Here is a 19,880-nt window from a genome sequence, read left to right as displayed (position 1 = left end):
ATCGTCTCTCACTGCAAATGCCACAGTACTGCTGCAGGCACGTCTAACACTCAGTGTAGGGAGCCCAAGCACGTGGTAATAAGAGATTGGATAGAAAGTTACTTAAATGTCGTGGTCAGGAATCTACGCCTCTCAGAATCAACCAGTATAATCTAACAAGGATGGAGTCTTGAGGTGTAACCAAACCATTGCAACATACGGCGCCGTTATAAGAGCAAGAAGCAGTCTTATTCGATACTTGCATGCCTTTATGTGTGTGAATGCGTACTAGCACTACCGCGTAGAAAGGGATGACGCTGACCTGCTCACATTTGAAGAGCCCATTGAAGAGTCATTGCGTTCAGGGAGCCAACAATATTTGCTGAAAACACCAAATAGGTTGCCCCGATTGGACAAAATTGTGATCCTACACGACAGGCTAGCTATCTGTTGCCAGTGTCATCAGAAAACTACAGTGCGTTGTGAGAAATGTGACACCGCAGATAGAAATCAATAGCCTAAACCCTTGCACTCTGATAAGGAGAGTGCTTGACTAGTGGACTACATGTTAGAAATGAGTCCCCGAAAGTCTTTCAACAAAGTTCTTTAAGCAGAAATCACCCTCGAGCACTGGACGATTAACGCACGGCAGAGACACGCACCACGCTGGCACGAAGCACACTTTGTTGGCCTCGAGTGCCGCCAACTCATATCGTGGTTTTGGCACGCAAAGCCCCGTGGTTTAGTTACTTCTAATTAGGTGTAGCCAATATATATTCTTTCAAAGGACGTTCTGAAACTTATTAATTGTACTATTGAGAAGATCAGTTTAACAGTGGCGCTCAACTGTTGCGCGTTTCGTAAGGTGAAGCCATAGCTATTCATATCTTTCGTACCTCCCGAGCTTTTTCGTCCTTAGGCGCGCTTTACACTCACCATGGTTGAGTGGTCGCTTTGACATTGCGCTGCTAAGCACGAGGTTGCGGTTTCGAATTGTGGTGGCGGCGGCCATATTTCGATGTGAGCTAAATGCAACAATGCCCTTGTTTGGAGCATTGGCTGCACAGCGAAGAATCCCAGGCGGGCAAAATAAATTCGGAGTCCTCCAATACGACGTGTCTTGTAATCTTACCGGGATTTTGGCATGTAAAACTCGAGAATTAAATCTAACTTTACATACTTCTTCGATTTCTCAGTGATTTAGATGCTATGCTCTAATTTTATGAGCTCCTCCTGAATGGGCAATATTTACGTTCGAGAAGACACGTGTGTGCTCAACGATTTCGTTCATTTTAGACATTTATTCGTAATGGCACATCTAATTTTAAGATTGCATTTATTAGTCATTTTCAGTCTGCCAACCCCGTTCATTCATGTTTTTCTGGAAAATTCCCTACAAATTTCGAACATGTCTCTAGATATGACAGTTCTTCAGGATACCTCACTTTTCATTTCTCATGTTTCCTTAGAAACTACAGCATCCACTCACCACCGGCAAATCTCCTCTTCAACGCATCCAGTGATTTTCAACAAACCTTTTATAAAAACTCCCGACACTATATTGAATGCTGCTTACTACAAACACTAAAATTTACCAGTTCCCAGTTCGGAAATTATATTGCCATTGGAGTAGTGGTTCCGGCATTTAAAAAAGTTGGCGTTCTATATGTGTCCATTCGAATACGAAAATTGGAGTTAGCACTGTGTTACAGCTTCCTCTTAAGTGGCACTTTTAGTCTGGGTCTCCTATCTGAGCTGATAAGAATGGAGAAATTGTTTTTGCTGGCAACCATTTTCTTGTATTAGGAAGAAGTATTTTAATGACTGGAAAATGTAGAGAGGTCGGCCGGATAATGGAGCATCTGGCCTGTTACTCTACGTAATGGGAGGGGAAGAAGGGAAGACAAAGGGTCACAATGAGGAATGATCATGGGAGGAACGAGGTGCAGGACACATTACACAACTGGTATCACAGGCGTGTTAAATTCGAACGAGAAAATTATAATCTATTCTATACATAAGCAGCGCTGTCTGTCCCTTTCTCGCGTCATGTTATACTGCGTTGTTATTATTCAAGTTAAGGCCGTCAATGTTTTGATAAATTAAAAGTTATTGAATTTAAAGCAAAATTTATTATTTGCCCTTACTGGTCATTACTAAGTATTTTTAGACATTTGTAACGAATTGTATTTGTTACAAGATCTCGTTAGACATATTGGTCATTTTGTAGTCGTTACTAGTCATTACAAGTCATTTCAGTCATTATTAGTCATTACTGCTCACTACTAAGCATTTTTAGTCATTTGTAGTCAATCGTGGTCCATTACAAGCCGTCGTTAAACATGTTCGTCATGTCATAGTCATCAGTAAACATCACTGGTCACTGCAGTAATTATTAGTCATTACTCGGCATTACTAAGCATTTCTATTCATTTTTAATCAATTGTATTCAATACAATTCGTCGATAGACATTGATATTTTCGGAGTTTTAATAGTCATTAATAAGTCATTTATAGTAAATGTTGGTGATTACTAGTATTATTAACCTCTACCAATCTCTATTATAACGTTATCATTCACTAACTGTCATTCTCAATCATTTTTAATTCTTTTATCTGTCTTTAAACTGTCTTCGTATGGCGTGATGACGCTTCGGCGGACACTCCGGCGGTCAGGTCTGCTGACAAAAACATCACCACGAGTCTAGAAAGGCTTTCGCCTTACAATGCTTGAAAGGAAGCCAGATGGAAAAGGAGCTGGTGCTGACAAATTTGAACTGGAAGAAGGCCGAAGTGCAAATTCTTAAGCGCACAGCTCTACTACTATACGAGGTAGCCGTTACATTGATTAATGAACTATGATAAAAATGTAAGTGAGCTCTGTTGAAAGCAGCGGATAAAAAAACGTTAGAAGACGTACGAATGCCAGACAATTGGCGACAAAATAGAATGAATTCGAGTTATAAAGATAAGGGGGAAAAATAGAGAATTTGCTCATATAGACGCTGACCCCTACATAGGTAATATAACGGTTAGCAATGCAAGCTATCAAATCGAAGCTGCAAGCATGGGCAGAACATAATGACATATTGGGAGAACTTCAGGATGGCTTCAGAGTTGGTAGGCGTCTGGATGACAACTTATTTGTCCTTATTCAGTGTATTGATCTATCCTGAGTACGAAGGAGGCCATTATATATGTTTTTTTAGACATTACAGGAGCATATGACAACGTAGGCGGGGACATTTTGTGGAATATTCTGGAAGGGGAAAGCTTAGGTGACGATTATACACAGATTTTGAGATATTTACTTAGAAAATACAGTTTGTGTTGAATGGAAGCGAGGGGAAAGTTGATATCAACAAGGGAGTGAGGCAGGGGTGCGCTTTATCCCCACTGCTGTTTACGATGTACATGGTGTGGACGGAAAGGGCGCTAGAAGGAGGTAATACTAGGTTTAATCTTTTATACAAACAGGCGGGTACAGTAGTAGAAGAGCAACTTGCATGTTTGCTTTATGCGGGCAACATTGTGTTCATAGCAAAGAAGCAGTGATAGGCAGTGTTTGGCTAATATGTTTGGACAGCAAGGCGATAAGTTACTTCTTAAATTTAGCGTTCAGAAATGTGGTGTTGTGGTATTGAATAAAAACAACGAACATACAGTGACAATACAGGGCTAGGGAATGCCTCGCGGTAACGAATATAAATACGTTGTTATATGCATAAAAGATGGAAATAGATATATGGAAACACAGAAAAAATGCAATAACAGTTAAGGGGAAGAGAAATGCGGCCATACTGAAACACAGGGCTATGGGGATACAATGGGTACGAGGTGCGCCGGAGTATGTGGAAAGGTGTAAGGGTTCCAGAAGTTTTATTTCGAAACACGACTGCTTGCTTGAAGTCAGGGTTAAAATCTGGACTCGATGACCACCAGAGGAAAGTAGGACGCCTCGCATTGGGTGCTCATTGCAAGACTACAAATGAAGTTGTAAAATTCAAACAGCGCTAGACGACAGGACCAGAAAGAGGTCCTCTCGTCTAGCGCTGTTCGAATTTTACTCTTACCATGGAACACCAACTCGCCCAATCCACTGCCCTTCTACAAATGAAGCTACCGAGGCTGAAGTCGGCTGGACAAGTTTTGAAGGGAGGGAAGCTGTAAGTAAAATTGATTGTTAAGAATGACTGAGGAATAAGGAAGTAAATGGGCTGGGGGAGTGTTCAGATATTTGTACAGGAAAAACATTGATTCACAGTAGAGGAAAATAACTAGGAAGCTTGCCAGCAATTCCTAGACGGGTATGGTGAGCAACAAAGAACGTCATGCGGAAACTCGGAGAGGCTACGGCAATCTCATGGGTGGCGGCAATGTAACATAAACTTGCTACGAGTAACTACATAAGAGCAAGAAATGAAATCGGGAAAGAAGCAATTATTGTTAGCTTAAAGGGAGACTCATTACTAATTAAATAGAGATCAGGATGCCTTAGAACACGCACTTATAAGCCGAAATACAAGGAAGAAGCATATGCTTCCTGTGGTAGAGCTAGGAAAACAATGGAGCATGTTTTATTAGAATGTGAAGATATCTGCCCAGCGGTCTATTTAGGCACCACTGGCCTCATTGAAGCCGCTGGGTTCAGCGAGAGCATGGGGAAAGCAAACATGTACCCAGTAGATTAGTACGAGGCTATTGGAAGATTGGTGGCAGAAAAGTTGGGAAAGGACAAATAATGGAGGTGTACAAAAACAAAGTTCCCAAATGTGGTTCAGAAAGGTGTGTGAAGGGAATTCTTTGGGGTTACCTTTTCTTTCGTTTTATTTAAAATAAGTGGGACATTAAGCTATATACTAACACGAGCTTGGGGGTGCAACCTACGGCCACCAGTTTAAAGGGGACGCTCAAAGGGTATATCCTGCTTGAATAGCCGGCGGACCACTCACGTGGTGATGCTTGTACAAGATTGGCGATTGGCGTACCGGTGGACCATATACTGAAAACCACTCGATGGTGTTCGGGCTGTATATGTTTGGGGCTGCGTATCGAGGAATGGAAAACGTGGTGCAGTTGCCCCGACCAAGCGTTCCGGACTCGCGGTGCTACAAACCATCGGCTCTGCCGATATAGGGTCACCCGGTGTGTTACTGTTCCACCTTGCATTTCTATGGGTAATTTCTTGTAAGAAATTGTAAATACAAGTTTCATCTGTCTGCTTCTATCCACCTTAGGTTTCCAGTCAACCTATCGCCGCTTTACTTAGAGGCAGTATTCTTCACTTGCGGATACCGTCTCTGGCAGTCCGTCTCGGACGCCCAAGAAGAAAAAGAATATTCTCTACTTTTGAGATGGAGGAAGAAGCTGTTCCCTTACTGTAGTGTAACCAACAAACTTTCTAACCTAAAATAGGCCGATTGAGCTCTCTTCAATATCGAGGTAGAATGTGGTATTGTTTCGTTAGGAAACGACAACGCTTGCATTTAACTCTGCATTTGTCGTTGTTGCCACTACTAGAACGCAGATGTTTCAACTGTTGGATAATACAGATGCCTCTACTGAAGGCGGGGGTTTACATAATGTATTTTTTTCTTGTTATTCTTGTCGCAGTTAAGACTTCAGCCGCGGGAACAACGTAACCTCGATTCACTGATGTGCAACACCATGAAGCGGATCTCTTCGCTGAGCAGCTTTTGCCTGAGTGATTCAGATTTAACTAATACAGTGATCACAGTTGCGCTCTTCTCAGCTGTCACTCATCTGTTGCGGTCGCGACTCACGGAACTCTCTCTGGAGCACCTGCGACTGACCAATCTTTCCAAGGAAGCGTGTGCTTCGCTGGATGCTTTCATGACGGCACTTTCGGAGACAAGTGCACTCAAGTGGCTCAGAGTCGTCAATACGCTCTTCCCAAACGAGGTAACTTGCGCGCGTGCGTGCCTCTGTATGTGTGCCTATGTGTGTGCGTGTGCGCTAAGAAATGTGACGCAGTTGACTAGTGATATGGTAGCCCTGAAGTTAGTGCAGTTTTTAAATCTCTGCAAGCGGAAGAATAGAGCTGCACAGAAATACTTCTTAAGCACCCTCTTTTATCCCTGCGATACGTGCTGTTATTAAATGTGAAAATAATAAAATAAGCTCTTGCGTTTGATTTCCCACAGCCACAGAGTGCGCCTCAGTTGAGGGCTCCGGAATATTTTCCACATTTTGTGCGATAATTTTTTTGCAGCAACGCTGTATTGGCCACCTCACAATGGGTCTGTCGTGTTCGCAGGCAAAAAACACGGGAGGCGCGCGCCGCTGGGGTTCTTGCAGCACCAGTATATGGCGCTCGCCTGCGGGGTAAATATAGAAGAACCAGAAGCATAGCGCATAGCGTTCGCCGCACGCGTTTCCCAGTAAAGATTGCGGCTGTATTCTTTGCAATCGCCGGGAAGCGGCAAGTGTAGCATACGAAGAAGGGAGCGATGTAACTACACCTTCATGCTTAAAAGAACCCGCCTAGGAATTGATTTGTGTTGGGACGGTGCCACGGGCAAGGCCGCGTATAGTGAGGACTTCCGATGTCCAGCGTGCATACGAAGCGCGGTGAAAGTGCGGCTGAGTGCATTTCTAATCAGTCTGGTCCACTCTTTGTTGGTGCACGAAGTAGCGGCGCAAGCCAACTCGCGAGCCGTTGAACCGTTACAGCCTAACAATTGGGTAACGTGCATGTGAATGTCGCCGTGTGACTAATATGAGACTACGTCTCAATGGGTAATCGTTCTAGTTATTCACAGCTCCACTGTCGAACCACCTTAACAGCGTGGATTGGAAACATTTTTTTTTTCTTAGTGTATCAAACGTCCCTATACGAGGGGATTTATATTCATTCCGCGTGCACACGTGGGCATACAGTCGGGGATGAAACCAGACCGCGGACGAGGGAGAACGTTACGGCCTCTGATCACAACGCTTTTCAGGAAAATTTAGACACCACGCCAGATGGCCATAAATTTATCCAGTGCACCCTAACACATCGGTAAAGATATGATTGCGGTGTGCGCAGGTAGTGTACTAATTAATGATAAATTTTCGGTCGATGTGTAACTTCTTCGGTAAAGACCGAGAAAGCTAGCAAACTTCAGCGCGTCCTCCTTCTTGTAATGCTTGTAATTCGCCGGGTGTCGCACTAAACGAGTTGGAAAGCGCTAACTTTTTCTCCTTTCAATAAACTCAAAGGAATCCTAAAACACCTTGTCATAACTAGACACCGGTTCCTCAGACACTAAATATCGCTGTTTTTAGTCGCCTTTAACTGGCAGTATAGTTGCTACTTACGCATTTGTAGGCGCCAAAAACCGATAATTAGCCGTGTATAGGCTAAAATAACTTCTCCTGTCCATCTGAGGATAACTTATGATTTTGCGAGAAATAAAACCCATTAAATGCATGTTTCGTGAAATTCATTTTATTTTCTCAATACAATAAAAGGAGGCTCCACGATTTATCTGAAATATAGTGTGCCTAGACATACAACCGCGGGAGAAGTTGTGAAAGCAGTCACAAACACGCACCACCTCAAGATCTTCGTGTTTCAAGTTGTGCCTATTTTTGCTTGGTATCGGTTTGTGAGGGCAAACAACACTCAACATCCACCGAAGTTACCGGCACATACTTCTCGTTCGGTACGTTTGATGATCTATTGCCCTATGGAATTGCAACATGTTCGCTGGTCAAAACCTGCAACAGTTCTTTCAATACCTAACAGCTGATACTTTTGTACCACGTAGTTTGAAGCTTTTAAATAGCTTGAACAACAGCAGGTTCATTAGGGATGCCAACGAACCTTTTCTTAAACTTCCATGTTAGCCCCATACTCGTGGTCAGAGTCGCAACTAGGCATTCAAGTTTCCAGATGACGTCAGCTGAAGATATCAATTCAGCCCACAACTAGGTTAAGACACCTCCGAGTGTATCTTCGCGTATAGCAGTTTCAGCCCTTCTCACAGAAGTGCACTAGCCAGCCCCAAATCTGTTAATAAGAGCCTTAACACCGGCAAAGCATTCGCGGTAACAATCGACTGCCTTCAGTCCAGTTCCCCAGTGAGTTATAACATTCTATACAAGCCAAGGCTAGCACAAAACTCTTAGACATTTGTAGGCCCTGAAAATCGAATGTAGGCAGTAACATCGAACTAGTCATTCAAATACCCGATAATGACGCCAATAAAATGTTTCTAGCCATAGTAAGTGCTTATATGCTAAATATGCGCATAAGGAGGTAACGAATAAATACCCATTCTGCCTGAAGTTCTGTTTCCTAGTTATAAGTGATCAAAAGGAATAACAGCTCTAGGAAAACAGAATCAGCTACACGATCGGAGATCGTTGTTCCAAAAGTGCGCTCAGTTTGCGTTCACTTTCACCTCACGCGATTCGCCTAGGCCGCGCTGTGTCGGCGGCTAACGACTCGGCGCAGCCTATATGCGTGAGCTGAAACTGAGCGCGCGTTTCGAAGAACGATCTCCGATCGCACCCCAGGTCAACACATTCTAAAGCCCTGTTCACACTTAGGGATTTTCGAGTGCTGATCTGGTCGGCGACAGGAAAGCATGCTTTGGGCCGCGCAAAAAGTTCTAGTCTTACCATTCGGTCCGGGAACGATTTCTGTCACCGAAAAAAAAAAAAAATACGCTGCGCTTGTTTCAAGCCATGGAACACAATACGCATCTTTTTTTTCGGACAGTGAACAGTATTAGTTCAGTGGGGCGCATTTCTACAGGGTCGATCACGGCGCGTTCTATAATGGCTTCTAGTGGTTCTAGCGGCTTCTAGCTGGTTCTAGTGGCTTAGCACGTTCTATAATGCCTAGTAAAATTTCTGCTACCTGTTTAAGGTTCATCCTGGTGACTCAGGGATGCATCTGTCTCCAAAATCTTCAGCGCCCATCTCCTCGTGCTGCGTAATTTTGCCTTGCTTGCTCATGTTTCCCGTTTCCCGAAGCGTGTGGGGTTTGTATAATTTTTCTGCGAGCCTGTTACCGCATGCGCCTACCTAACAAAAGGTCTACGTTTGTTGTTTATGCAGTGTATGTAATCTTTTTCGGTTACTTGTGCACATATGCGAAATACTTTTGCACTAGCCGTGAATTCGGAACAAACCTGCGAGAAGAGACTAGCGAACTTCAGTCCATGCAGAGCCCCTCTCTTGAGAGCTAGTGAATCGCGACAGACATTTCTTCACGCACGACGACCACTTTGTTGGGAACGTGACCATGTCGTCATCGATAAGATACCTCCAACTCGCGTGATGGAAAGCTCTCCAGTTTGAACGCGCTTGCATGGGCAACTTCTTTGGAGGTAAGTAACAAGAATAGTAGACCATCTTAATCTTGCACTTACGCATCTCTTAGTGGCACTCACACCTCGGCATTGGTGTTCTTTTGGTTAAGCAGGCGAACGTCTTTCCCTGGCATGATAAGCGGGCGAGGAAAAAGCGCAGCGCGCGTCACCTGGCGAGGCGTAACTCCCCAGCGAACGGCGCACGAAGCGCACATTACAGTGCTGACGTCACAGCATGTAAACAGCGGGCGCGCACAGCTGTTGCGAGCAAGCAGTTGAGCGCCGCGAGAGAGGAGAGAGTGACGTCACATCCACTATGCTAGGCAGATGTTCAGTCTGTGCGAGGCAATGCTTTTCCATTAATTAGCCGGTTAAATATCAGGCCACCTTCTTGTATGTGACTTCATCAGTGATGCCATTACTTCCGCTTTCTACTTTCGTGTTTCCAGGAATTTCGCCAAAGTCTTGCTCACGTGGTGGGCCTCTAAAATTTACGATGCTGTGCTATGGTGTTCGGCAATCAGTAATTTCTAATTCTAAAAATTCCAGACACTTCGGTAACTCAACTTGTAAATAAAATTATGTTCTGATATCAAACCTACAATGAAACCCGCGAATATTGTACTGTACTATTTTATTGCTTCTTTTCTGATTTTATTTTTAATTTAGTCTCCGGCCGTCTCAGGAGGTGAACCGGAAGCCCTGCGCAAGAACTAAGAGTGTCGCTCGATGCTCGTACCACTAAAAAGCTTAAGAGGAACCGAAATAACTGATAGAATTAAACCACGTCTACTGCAAGACACATTTGCAGCAGATAAGACGCGCACGAAAGACACATGTGTGACGACAAGGCTTGCAAATACTAACTCAAAGCAAATGCGAACTAGTCCCAGAAGCAGCGTTTTTTGAAACCCACATAGCCGATGGCGTTAAATGTCGAGAAGGCGGAATAATGCGGGGTCGTAACCGTGAGTAAACAAGGAAATTCAATCTGAATAAATTACAGAGATTGAATTTGAGGCTCGATCTTGTAATCTTGAGACCACGAGATCGAATGCGCGTCAGGTCATTGTTGTTGGACAATAAAACCGAGGCACGGTTGTGTACGTAATATTATTTGTGGACTGAACATTTATTCATCAAAAAGTAATGTACAGCACGAAGGACAAGGACTGCGAGAGACGACATACACGGCGGTGCTTCCAACAATATTTTGTTGCGTTACCCCATCGTGTGTATATGTACTAGAGGCAGCATGCGCAAAAAATAAAAGGCCGTCATAAGGGGTGTTTTAACAGCAAGTGACTGTACTAAATGCATATTCACTTGAAAGAAAAAAAAAAACATTGCGGTTTCTATCTGTTTAGATACGTGACTTCACTAGGGGTCAGCGCAATAGAGGGAGCACTAACGCACATACTACCGAGTTTTCTGAAGATATTGACACTTGTACTTGTTTGACATTATCGGGCGACGCATTTCCCCGCCTAACAATTGTTATCGCACACCGCAGGATGCCCCTGCATGTATCGGAAGTTTCTGGAATGTTATCAATGCTTCCATCCGATGTCTGTGACCGAACTTTGTGAAATCTGAGCGCATGTGTGCGCGACGCGAATGATGTAGAACTTTGTGGAAGGCACGCGGGTCTCAGCGATTACTTTGGAACGTTCAACGACTGATGTGTAAAAGCCGACGCACTTGACCCGCTGATCAGATTTTCAACGATCGCCGCTGTCGCCGTTTGAGTGTAGCCTGTTTTTGAGGGCACAAGTTAACCCAATAAAACGCTACTTTCGTTTTTCTCAGTTTGGCTGCTTTCTTCACCGCCACTACCACGTGACATCTGGTGGAGGTGCTTGTGCGTTCATGTACCGAATGCCCCCGCTAAGCCGCGATCCAAGCCCGAAGCCCGAGGACAACACCAAGATCGCCCAAGATTAGCGTGCAAGCCGCAGACTGCAAGGAGTGCCCCCAAAGCACGGACAAATACCTGAGACGACAAAGATCGTGCCCAAGACAACCCCAATGGCTGCCCCAGTGCCCCTCGTTATCCTGCAACAACCTCGGGACCCACCGACCTTCCGTGGAGCAGCTACTGAAGACTCGGAATCCTAGCTGGACGCCTACGAGCAAATCACGACTTTCAACAACTGGGACTCCAACGACAAGCTGCGGCATGTATTCTTCGCCTTAGAAGACTCCGCCAGAACATGGTTTCAGAACCGGGAGTCGACCATGAAAACGTGGGACCTGTTCCGTAGTGGCTTCCTGGGCTCCTTTACGAGCGTCGTGCGCAAGGAAAGGGCCAAAGCTATGCTGGACGCCCGAGTGCAGCTACCTAATGAGAACGTTGCCATCTTTACGGAAGAAATGAGCCATCTGTTCCGCCACACCAACCCGGATATGCCCTAGGAGAAGAAAGTCCACCTACTCATGCGTGGTGTGAAGGAAGAACTTTTCGGCGCAATGATACGAAGTCCACCGAAGACCATAAAATAGTTCATTCGCGAGGCCGCCAGCATCGAGAAGACACTGGCAATGCGGAACCGGCAATTCGACCGCCGTACGAACTCTACCAACTACGCAGGAATTCAATCACTGGCTACGAACAACCTGCGCGAGACCATCAGCGCCATTGTGCGCTAAGAACTGCGCAAGGTCTTGCCTTAGTAGCAGCCTCAAGTGGCCTCGAGCACCGACATCGTGAAAGAACAGGTGCAGTGATCACTTGGAGTTCCTGAGCTGCAACCACAATTACCGCAGCCCCAGCCAGAAGTGATGACATACGCCGCCGTCACACGCCGCCAAGGTATTCCTTCGCGACCGCGCCAGGGCCCTGCAACGTCAACATTCCGTCGTTGGCCGCTGCCACCGCCACGATGCCCACCCGTCGCCCAGTGCACCTACGAGAGGAAGACAGACATTTTGCGAGCCCCCCCCCCCCCCCCCCCCCCCCCCACTGTCAGCTCAGCTATCACGGCGAAAAAGCCAGCCGTGTGTACCACCGATGCCCATCCCGGGAGATGGGACTGCGACGTTTCGCCGTTAACGCGCAGCGACCACAGATTGGCGAACGACTTCGCGATATCACCGACTACCTCGCCGCTACTCAGTGGAGGAGTGACACTCAGTGACCGGGACGATGACCGCCCCGTTCGCCGTCACCCGGCGCTACTTGTCGCCTAGTGCAGCCCCGAGCCTAGCCCAGCCCGGGGCCGTTCTGCGCGCCCATATCCGAAAAACTAAGAGCAGCAACCGATGGAGGTGCGGTTGCTGCTCATCGAACTGACGAAGATCCTCCGCCGAAGAAACTAACTCGACAACACAACGACACGCCGCCGTCATGATGAAGTCTGGAAGCAAAGAATACGCTGACGAAAGACGACCTGATGACGCCACGTAGCAGCCACTGGTCAAAGAGACGCAGCTGTGATCCGACGCCAAGACCTAACTGTAACGCAAGACAAAGAACCACAGACCTCGACCTGCTTCTCGATGGCCACGCAGTCACCACCTTAGTAGACGCAGGAGCTAATTACTCCGTCATGAGTAGACCCATCACTGCCGAGCTGAAGAAAGTTAAGACTGCATGAGAAGGCCCTCAAATTCGGACCGCTGGAGGACACCTCATCACGCCGACTGGAATACGCACGGCAAGAATTACCGTTCATGACCGGACTTACCCTACCACCTTCGTTATCCTCCAACAGTGTTCACGAGACGTCATTCTAGACATAGACTTCCTGAACCACCACGGTACAATCATCGACCTGAAGTCGAAGTCAGTAACGCTGTCCGAAGATCGACCGATACCGCTGGAGAGCTCTCGCAGCCACCACGCCTTAAGCGTGCTTGAAAGTCAAGTCAGTATACCGCCCCGCTCTAGCATCGTCATTTCCGTCGGCACCAAAACACCTGCCGACGTGGAAGGCGTCATTGAGGGTGACCAACGTCTATTGCTATAGACCGTGAAGTTTGCGCCGCAAGAGGGATCGCTCGACTGCACGGAGGAAAAACTAAAGTGTTGCTGACAAACTTCAACCAGGAGTTCAAACAGATCAACAAGGGCACTACGATCGCGTACATCGAGGAAATTCTGGAAGCCAGTAATCAGTTCGTCCTCTCGGATTCTGCCGCGTCTACCCTGACGACCATAGTTCCCGAACCAGACTTCGACATAAATCTAAGTCTCCCCATGATTAAGCAGCAACAGCCCAGAAGTCTCCACCGACGATACAAAGGCTACATTTCGACGTCATCGATGATTCGACAACCAGTCGCAAAGCTTCGCATAATTACCGAAGAGTGCGCTCGACCACACCGCCAGAGCCCTTACCGAGTTTCGACGTGAGAATGTGAAGCTATAGGAGAACAAGTCGACGAAATGCAGCGCGATGACACCATACATCCGTCGAAAAGCCCGTGGCCATCTCCTGTAGTCTTGGTGAAGAAAAAGGACGGAACCCTACGTTTCTGAGTCGATTATCGTCGACTTGAAAAGATCACGAAGAAGGACCTATACCCTTTTCCACGGATAGACGACGCATTAGATCGACTCTGCAACCAAAGTATTTCTCGTCAATGGATCTCAAGTCGGCCTACTGGCAAATTGAAGTCGACGAGAGAGATCGCGAAAAGACTGCCTTCATCACGCCAGATGCCTCTAGAGCTCAAAGTCATGCCATTCGAACATTCCTCGGCGCCTGCAACGTTCCAGTGCGTCACCGACACGGTGTTAGCAGGATTTAAGTAGCAGACCTGTCTTGTTTACTAGGTTGACGTCGTTGTCTTCGCCGGAAATTTTGACGATCACCTTAGGCGGCTTGCGACAGTACTAGAGGCCATCAAATCATCAGGGCTCACTCTGAAGCGAGAGAAGTGCCGCTTCGCTTACGATGAGCTTCTGTTCCTAGGAAATGTCATCAGCAAGTCTGGAGTCCGCCATGACCCCCAGAAGACTGCTGCCATTGCAATGTTCCCACAGGCCATGGACAAGAAGGCAGTGCGTCGATTCCTTGGCATGTATGCCTAGTACAGGTGGTTTGTCAAGGACTTTTCACGCGTTGCTGAGGCGATGACACACCTAACTAAATGTGATGTCGCCTTCAAGTCGGAAACGCCGCAGGCCGACGCACTTGAAGAACTCAAACGACGCTTGCAGTCACCCCCAGTACTTCCGCACTTCGACGAGGACGCCGATACCGAAGTCCACACAGACGCCAGTAGCATAGGACTCGGTGCCATCCTAGTCCAGAGAAAAAACGTACTTGTACGCGTGATAGCTTACGCTAGCTGGACGTTGTCAAAAGCGGAAGGCAATTATTCTACAACCAAAAGGGAAATCTCGCCATTGTTTGGGCTACAGCGAAATTTCGCCCTTACCTCCATGGCAGGCCATTCAAAGTCGTCAGCGACCATCACGCCTTGTGTTCGCTAGGAAATTTAAACGCACCTTCAGGACGGCTGGAGCAGTGGAGCCTAAGACTGCAAGAATATGATATTACTGTAACCTGCAAGTCCGGACGAAAAGTCTGATGCCGATTGCCTTTCACGCGTCCCCATTGACTCGCCGCCGCAGAATGACGAGGATGACGACGCCTTTCTCGGAATAATAGGCACAGAAGACTTCACTAAACAGCAACGAGCAGACCCGGAGCTAAAAGGCCTCGTCGAGTATTTGGAAGGGAACGCGACTTAGTACCTAGGTCATTAAAGCGCGGATTGTCTTCGTTCACATTACAAAACAACCTGCTCGTAAAGAAGAACTTCTCACCAGTTCGCGCCAGCTACCTTCTTGCTGTTCCGTCAGCGCTGCGTCCAGAAGTACTGTGTGCCCTACATGACGAGCCAACCGCTGGGCACCTCGGATTCTCCCGAACGCTGTCGAGGATACAGGAAAGGTACTACTGGCGTCGTCTGACCGCCGACGTCGCCCTTTACGTCAAGACATGCCGAGACTGTCAGCGACGCAAGACACCACCGATAAGACCAGCAGGATTACTACAGGGCATCAAACCTCCTTGTCAACCATTTCAGCAGATCGGGATGGATTTGCTGGGACCGTTTCCGGCAGCAACATCCGGAAATAAGTTAATCATCGTGGCCACGGACTATATCACCCGCTTCGCTGAAACTGAAGCTCTACCGAAAGGCAGCGCAGCCGAAGTGGCGAAATTTTTTTTCGTCCAGAACATTCTGCAGTGACATGGCGCCCCAGAAAGCCTCATCATCGACAGAGCAACAGCGTTTACAGCAGAACTCACCCATGCCATTCTGCAGTACAGCCATACAAGCCACAGGAGGACAATTGCCTACGACCCACAGACGAGTAGTCCTATAGAGCGCCTGAAAAAGAGCCACGCCGACATGCTGGCAGTGTACGTCGACGTCGAACACAAGACCTGGGATGCCGTCCTGCCGTACCTAACATTCGCTTACAACACGGCGGTGCAGGAAACAACAGAGATCACGCCGTTTAAGCTGGTTTACGGTAGGAACCCGATGATGATGCTCGACGCCATGCTGCCGCACATCACTGACGAAGAGAATCTTGGCGTCGATACCTATCTCCAGCGTGCCGAAGAAGCTCGACAGCTCGCCCGCCTACGGATCAAGAACCAGCAGCGTACTGGCCGCCGACACTACAACCTCCGACGACGCTTCCTCGAGTACCAGCCCGGCGACCGTGTTTGGGGTTGGATCCCGATACGCCGACGAGGACTGAGTGAGAAACTATTGCTACGCTATTTCGGACTCTACAAGGTGATTCGACGTATTGGCGCACTGGACTATGAGGTCATATCAGACGACATTTCGCCTTCACAGCAGCGCCGCGCGTGATCTGAAGGGGTCCACGTGGTGGATCTTAAACCATTTTACGGACGCTGAGGTACTTCCTTATTTTGTTGTTCTTTTTGCTACGACTGTTTTTCTTTATCACTTTCATTTGCAGCATCGGGTCGATGCTTTTTAAGAGAGGGACATTGACACGTGTGCTTGTCTTCATTGGGTGACATGTTTCACCGCCTAACAAATGTTATCGCGAAGCGCAGGAAGCGCCTACACGCATCTGAAGTTTCTGGAATGTTATCAATGCTTACATCCCCTGTCTGTGACCGAACCCTGTGTAATCTGAGTGCTTGTGTGCACGACGCGAACAGTGTAGAACTTTGTGGGAGGCACCCGGGTCCCGTCGATTACTCTGAAACATTCGACGAGTGATGTATCAAAGCCGACGCGCTTGAACCACTGATCAGATTTTCGACGATCGCCATCTGTGTTCGCCGCTGTCGCCGTTCTTTGAGTGTTGCCTGTTCTTGAGGGCACAAGCTCGCCCAACAAAACGCTAGTTTCAACTTTCTTAGTTTGGCTGCTTTCTTCACCGTCAATACCACGAGACAATATCAGCTTACGCAATTTTCCGGGTGAGCTATGAGCTGTGTCTCGCTAAAACTTCAGTATCTTCAAAGAGGGGCACGCAGCCACAGTCCCGTCAATGGATGCCCAAGTGACCTTGTACAGTGCTGTGGACGTTGTTACAGTGCTTGAGCATGAGGTAGCGGGATCGAATCCTGGTCACGGCGGCCGCGATTTGATGGGGGCGAAACGCGAAAAAGCCTGTACTTAGATTTAGGTGCACGTTAAAGAACCCCAGGTGGTCGAAATTTCCAGAGTCCTCCACTACGGCTTGCCTCATGATCAGAAAGGGGTTTTTGCACGTAAAACCCCGTAATTTTTTTTTGTTACAGTGCTCTCTTAGACGATCGTTTGAGCACCTAACAGTCTCTCCAGCATATTTAATGCCGCAAGACAGGGAAATTCGGTAGACTACATTTGTTGTGCACTTCACAAACCGTTTTCTGTGCCCGAAAGAGCAACAACTCTGATGTGATTTAGGCGTGTTTACACGCTTACAGCGCCTTGCCAACTTTTCGGGGCTGATAAAACGACTGGTTCTTGCACCCTGCCCAATTTTCTTTAGCCTATGGGAGACATCATGCACATACGGTGGCACTGCAAACCTGCGTCTTTCAGCCAGCTGGTTCCTTGACTAAGCGGGCTCATAACGTTTTGTGCGCCTCAGAAGGTGTTCCGCTATGGCTGAAATTAAGGCCGAAGGGTAGCCAGCCCAAGAAAGGCGATCAACCTGTGCAGCAAGACTATCTTACATCTCATGTGGGCAAGATTTATTGAGGCTGTTAACGAGAGAGAACTTTATAATACCTCGTTTAACGAGCTTTGAGTGTGCTAAGTTGAAGAGCAAGAGTGGCTTCTTACTTCTTGGTTCGAAGCACCAGCGCACATGTTTGTTAGCTAGGCACAGCCTGAGATCTAGAAAGCGCAACGAGTCATCAATGTGGACCTCATGCGTAAGTTCTAGAGGCTCCAGCTCTTTCTTGAAGACATCCAAGACCTCAAAACAGCAGGCTCAAAAGCGTGATCAGTACATTCAATAAATATCGGGTAGTCGTCCAGAAACCTGCACACTTCGTCAACAGGGGACGCGGCTAGTTTACCATGAATATTGCGATCGTGATGAGCTAGATAAATATCGCTTAGTACCGGCGCTACGCATGATCCTATACAAACACTGTTCCTTTGTATGTAATTTTGTTCATTCCATGAGGCGTAAGGTGATTTCAAGTAGAAGTTTAGCCATTCAAGAAAGCCGCTAATAGAAACACCTGCAGCATTCTGTAAGCCAACTGATCCAAAGTCATCAATGTATTCTTCAACAACCAGTAGCATTTTGTGACGTGAAAGTGAATGGTACAGATGTTTAATGTCGATCGAGAACATCTTGAGTCCCTTTTCATTCTCTCCTAAACTAATACCTTCAACAGAATCTCTAACAAGAAAAGGATCGTCAATGATTATATGGTTTAGTTTATCTGGCAGAAACAAGCCAACAGCTTTCTGCCAAGTCGTCGTTTCAGTTACGGTAACCCGCAGAGGGCAGTAATTCTGATGCGTCTTAGCTGAAAAGAAAATATCTAAGCTTGGCTTTTTAGTTTTTTCTATTACTTTTGCTAGCTTTTCCTGCAAATCCCTTTTGCTAAGGGATTTGCATAGTTTTCTTGCTTTTAATTTCAGGTTTGCACGGGAAATTCTGTCATCACTTTTAAAAACTAAATCAACGGCAAGGGTGGCCTTCGCATTGAAGTCACCCAGCGGCAGGACAACGAAACCACCATCTTTATCAGAGTGTAAAAGTGATAACGAGTACGCTTTCAGAAACGATGAAACACATCCGATCGGGAGTACCTTTGTGGAAGGCTTGCAACGCGTTAAAACATCCACACCGCCTGCAACACACCTTTCAGATTTGATGTCCGGGGCATGTCCAGCGACATTTCTTCTTTAGAACCTGCTTTTGAAAATTTTCACATAATACGTATGACGGGTAAGTTGCTCAGATAACGTAACTGTAACTAATCAGTCGTTCACTTTATATACCTGAGTTGACTGCATCCAAAACCTTGTAGCAAATCAGGTACTCACGTGACCTGAACTAGTATTTGTGGTGAGAAAACAAGTGGTGGCATTTTCGTAAGTTCGGTTTCGCTCACTGTAAACGCAGGTTTCTTGTGCCTTATTGGCGACTTTTCTATCCGTGAAAATTTTCCACGCTCCATTTTTTCCAAAATATAGACGTCGCGGCAACGTTTCGTGCTTGCCTGTATGCAACGTCACTTGCATACCGTCAAGTGGTCAGTGAGACTAAATGCCCCACTGGAAAGCGAATTACCTTTGATGTTCCTCAATTTGGAAGCACACATCATGAGTTGCAAGCGCTAACAATTAGTTCCCTTTCATATTGATGACGAGCTTACACACAGAACATATTCTCAACTTTTCTAAGATGCCTTACAAGCAGAATTTCACCAGGTTCACAGGCATCTAGATTTTAATCGAATGGCCACATTCATTTACCTGAAATCATTGACTACATATTTTAGAAGAATATCAGTAGGACGTAGTTTACTATGCTACTTTGCTATCCTTCCGTATATTGGTCAGCTAATGTGTTTTAATCCTTCATTTTTTTCCTTTCCGTGTTTCCTCCACTTCACATTCCTTCTTTCCCGTAAAATCATTCATATTCAACCTTTCTGCTCATTTCCCGCGAATATGTTTTCCATCTACTGTATCATTGCCCCGTCTCTTTCGTATTACTAGCACAAACGCGGGACGTATGCAATGAAACCCAGCCAATTTTTGGTGGTGGTTTAGATTATGTTTAATGATAACGCTTCGGTTTCTGCTCTATCAAACTTTGAAATGTGCCCTTCTTTACCATCTGTCAAATGACTTTGGCAACTCTTAAGCGAAGGCTTCTACAACTGACTTACGATTACCCCTTATTTCGAATTCACTACCGTCCGCGAAGGCGTCTTCTTTCCTCATTGACAGCCGATTCGTTACTTGGAAGGTTCTCAGCTGCACGCTTTGCCGAACTTTGTTTGCTAAATATTGGTCTTTGTTGCGAATAACAGATTTGTCGTATTTAGAATCACCCCCCTACTTCGTTTACCAACTTCAATTCTATCGCTTTATGCGACGCCTCTTGTT

The 19,880-nt window shown here is 46.5% G+C and overlaps 1 protein-coding gene across 4 annotated transcripts in view; it reads left to right on the top strand.

Annotated features, from left to right (window-relative positions):
- LOC139057616 (NLR family CARD domain-containing protein 3-like) overlaps positions 1–19,880 on the top strand; it is a 132,322-nt gene that overhangs the window by 34,152 nt on the left and 78,290 nt on the right. For 3 of the 4 annotated variants that reach the window (XR_011512941.1, XM_070536154.1, XM_070536153.1), the window contains exon 3: positions 5,593–5,901. The exons of the other annotated variant lie outside the window; for it this stretch is intronic. Coding sequence is in view for 2 of the 3 variants with exons in the window: in XM_070536154.1 (XP_070392255.1) it covers positions 5,593–5,901 (309 nt within the window). In the remaining variant the exon portion in view is untranslated. The remainder of the gene's footprint in view (positions 1–5,592; positions 5,902–19,880) is intronic. 4 annotated transcript variants of the gene reach the window in all.

Source organism: Dermacentor albipictus, chromosome 3 (assembly GCF_038994185.2).
Source record: "Dermacentor albipictus isolate Rhodes 1998 colony chromosome 3, USDA_Dalb.pri_finalv2, whole genome shotgun sequence".
Classification (NCBI taxonomy): domain Eukaryota; kingdom Metazoa; phylum Arthropoda; class Arachnida; order Ixodida; family Ixodidae; genus Dermacentor; species Dermacentor albipictus.
The sequence above is the reverse complement of the archived record's forward strand: the minus strand, read 5'-3'. Positions and strand labels throughout refer to the sequence as shown.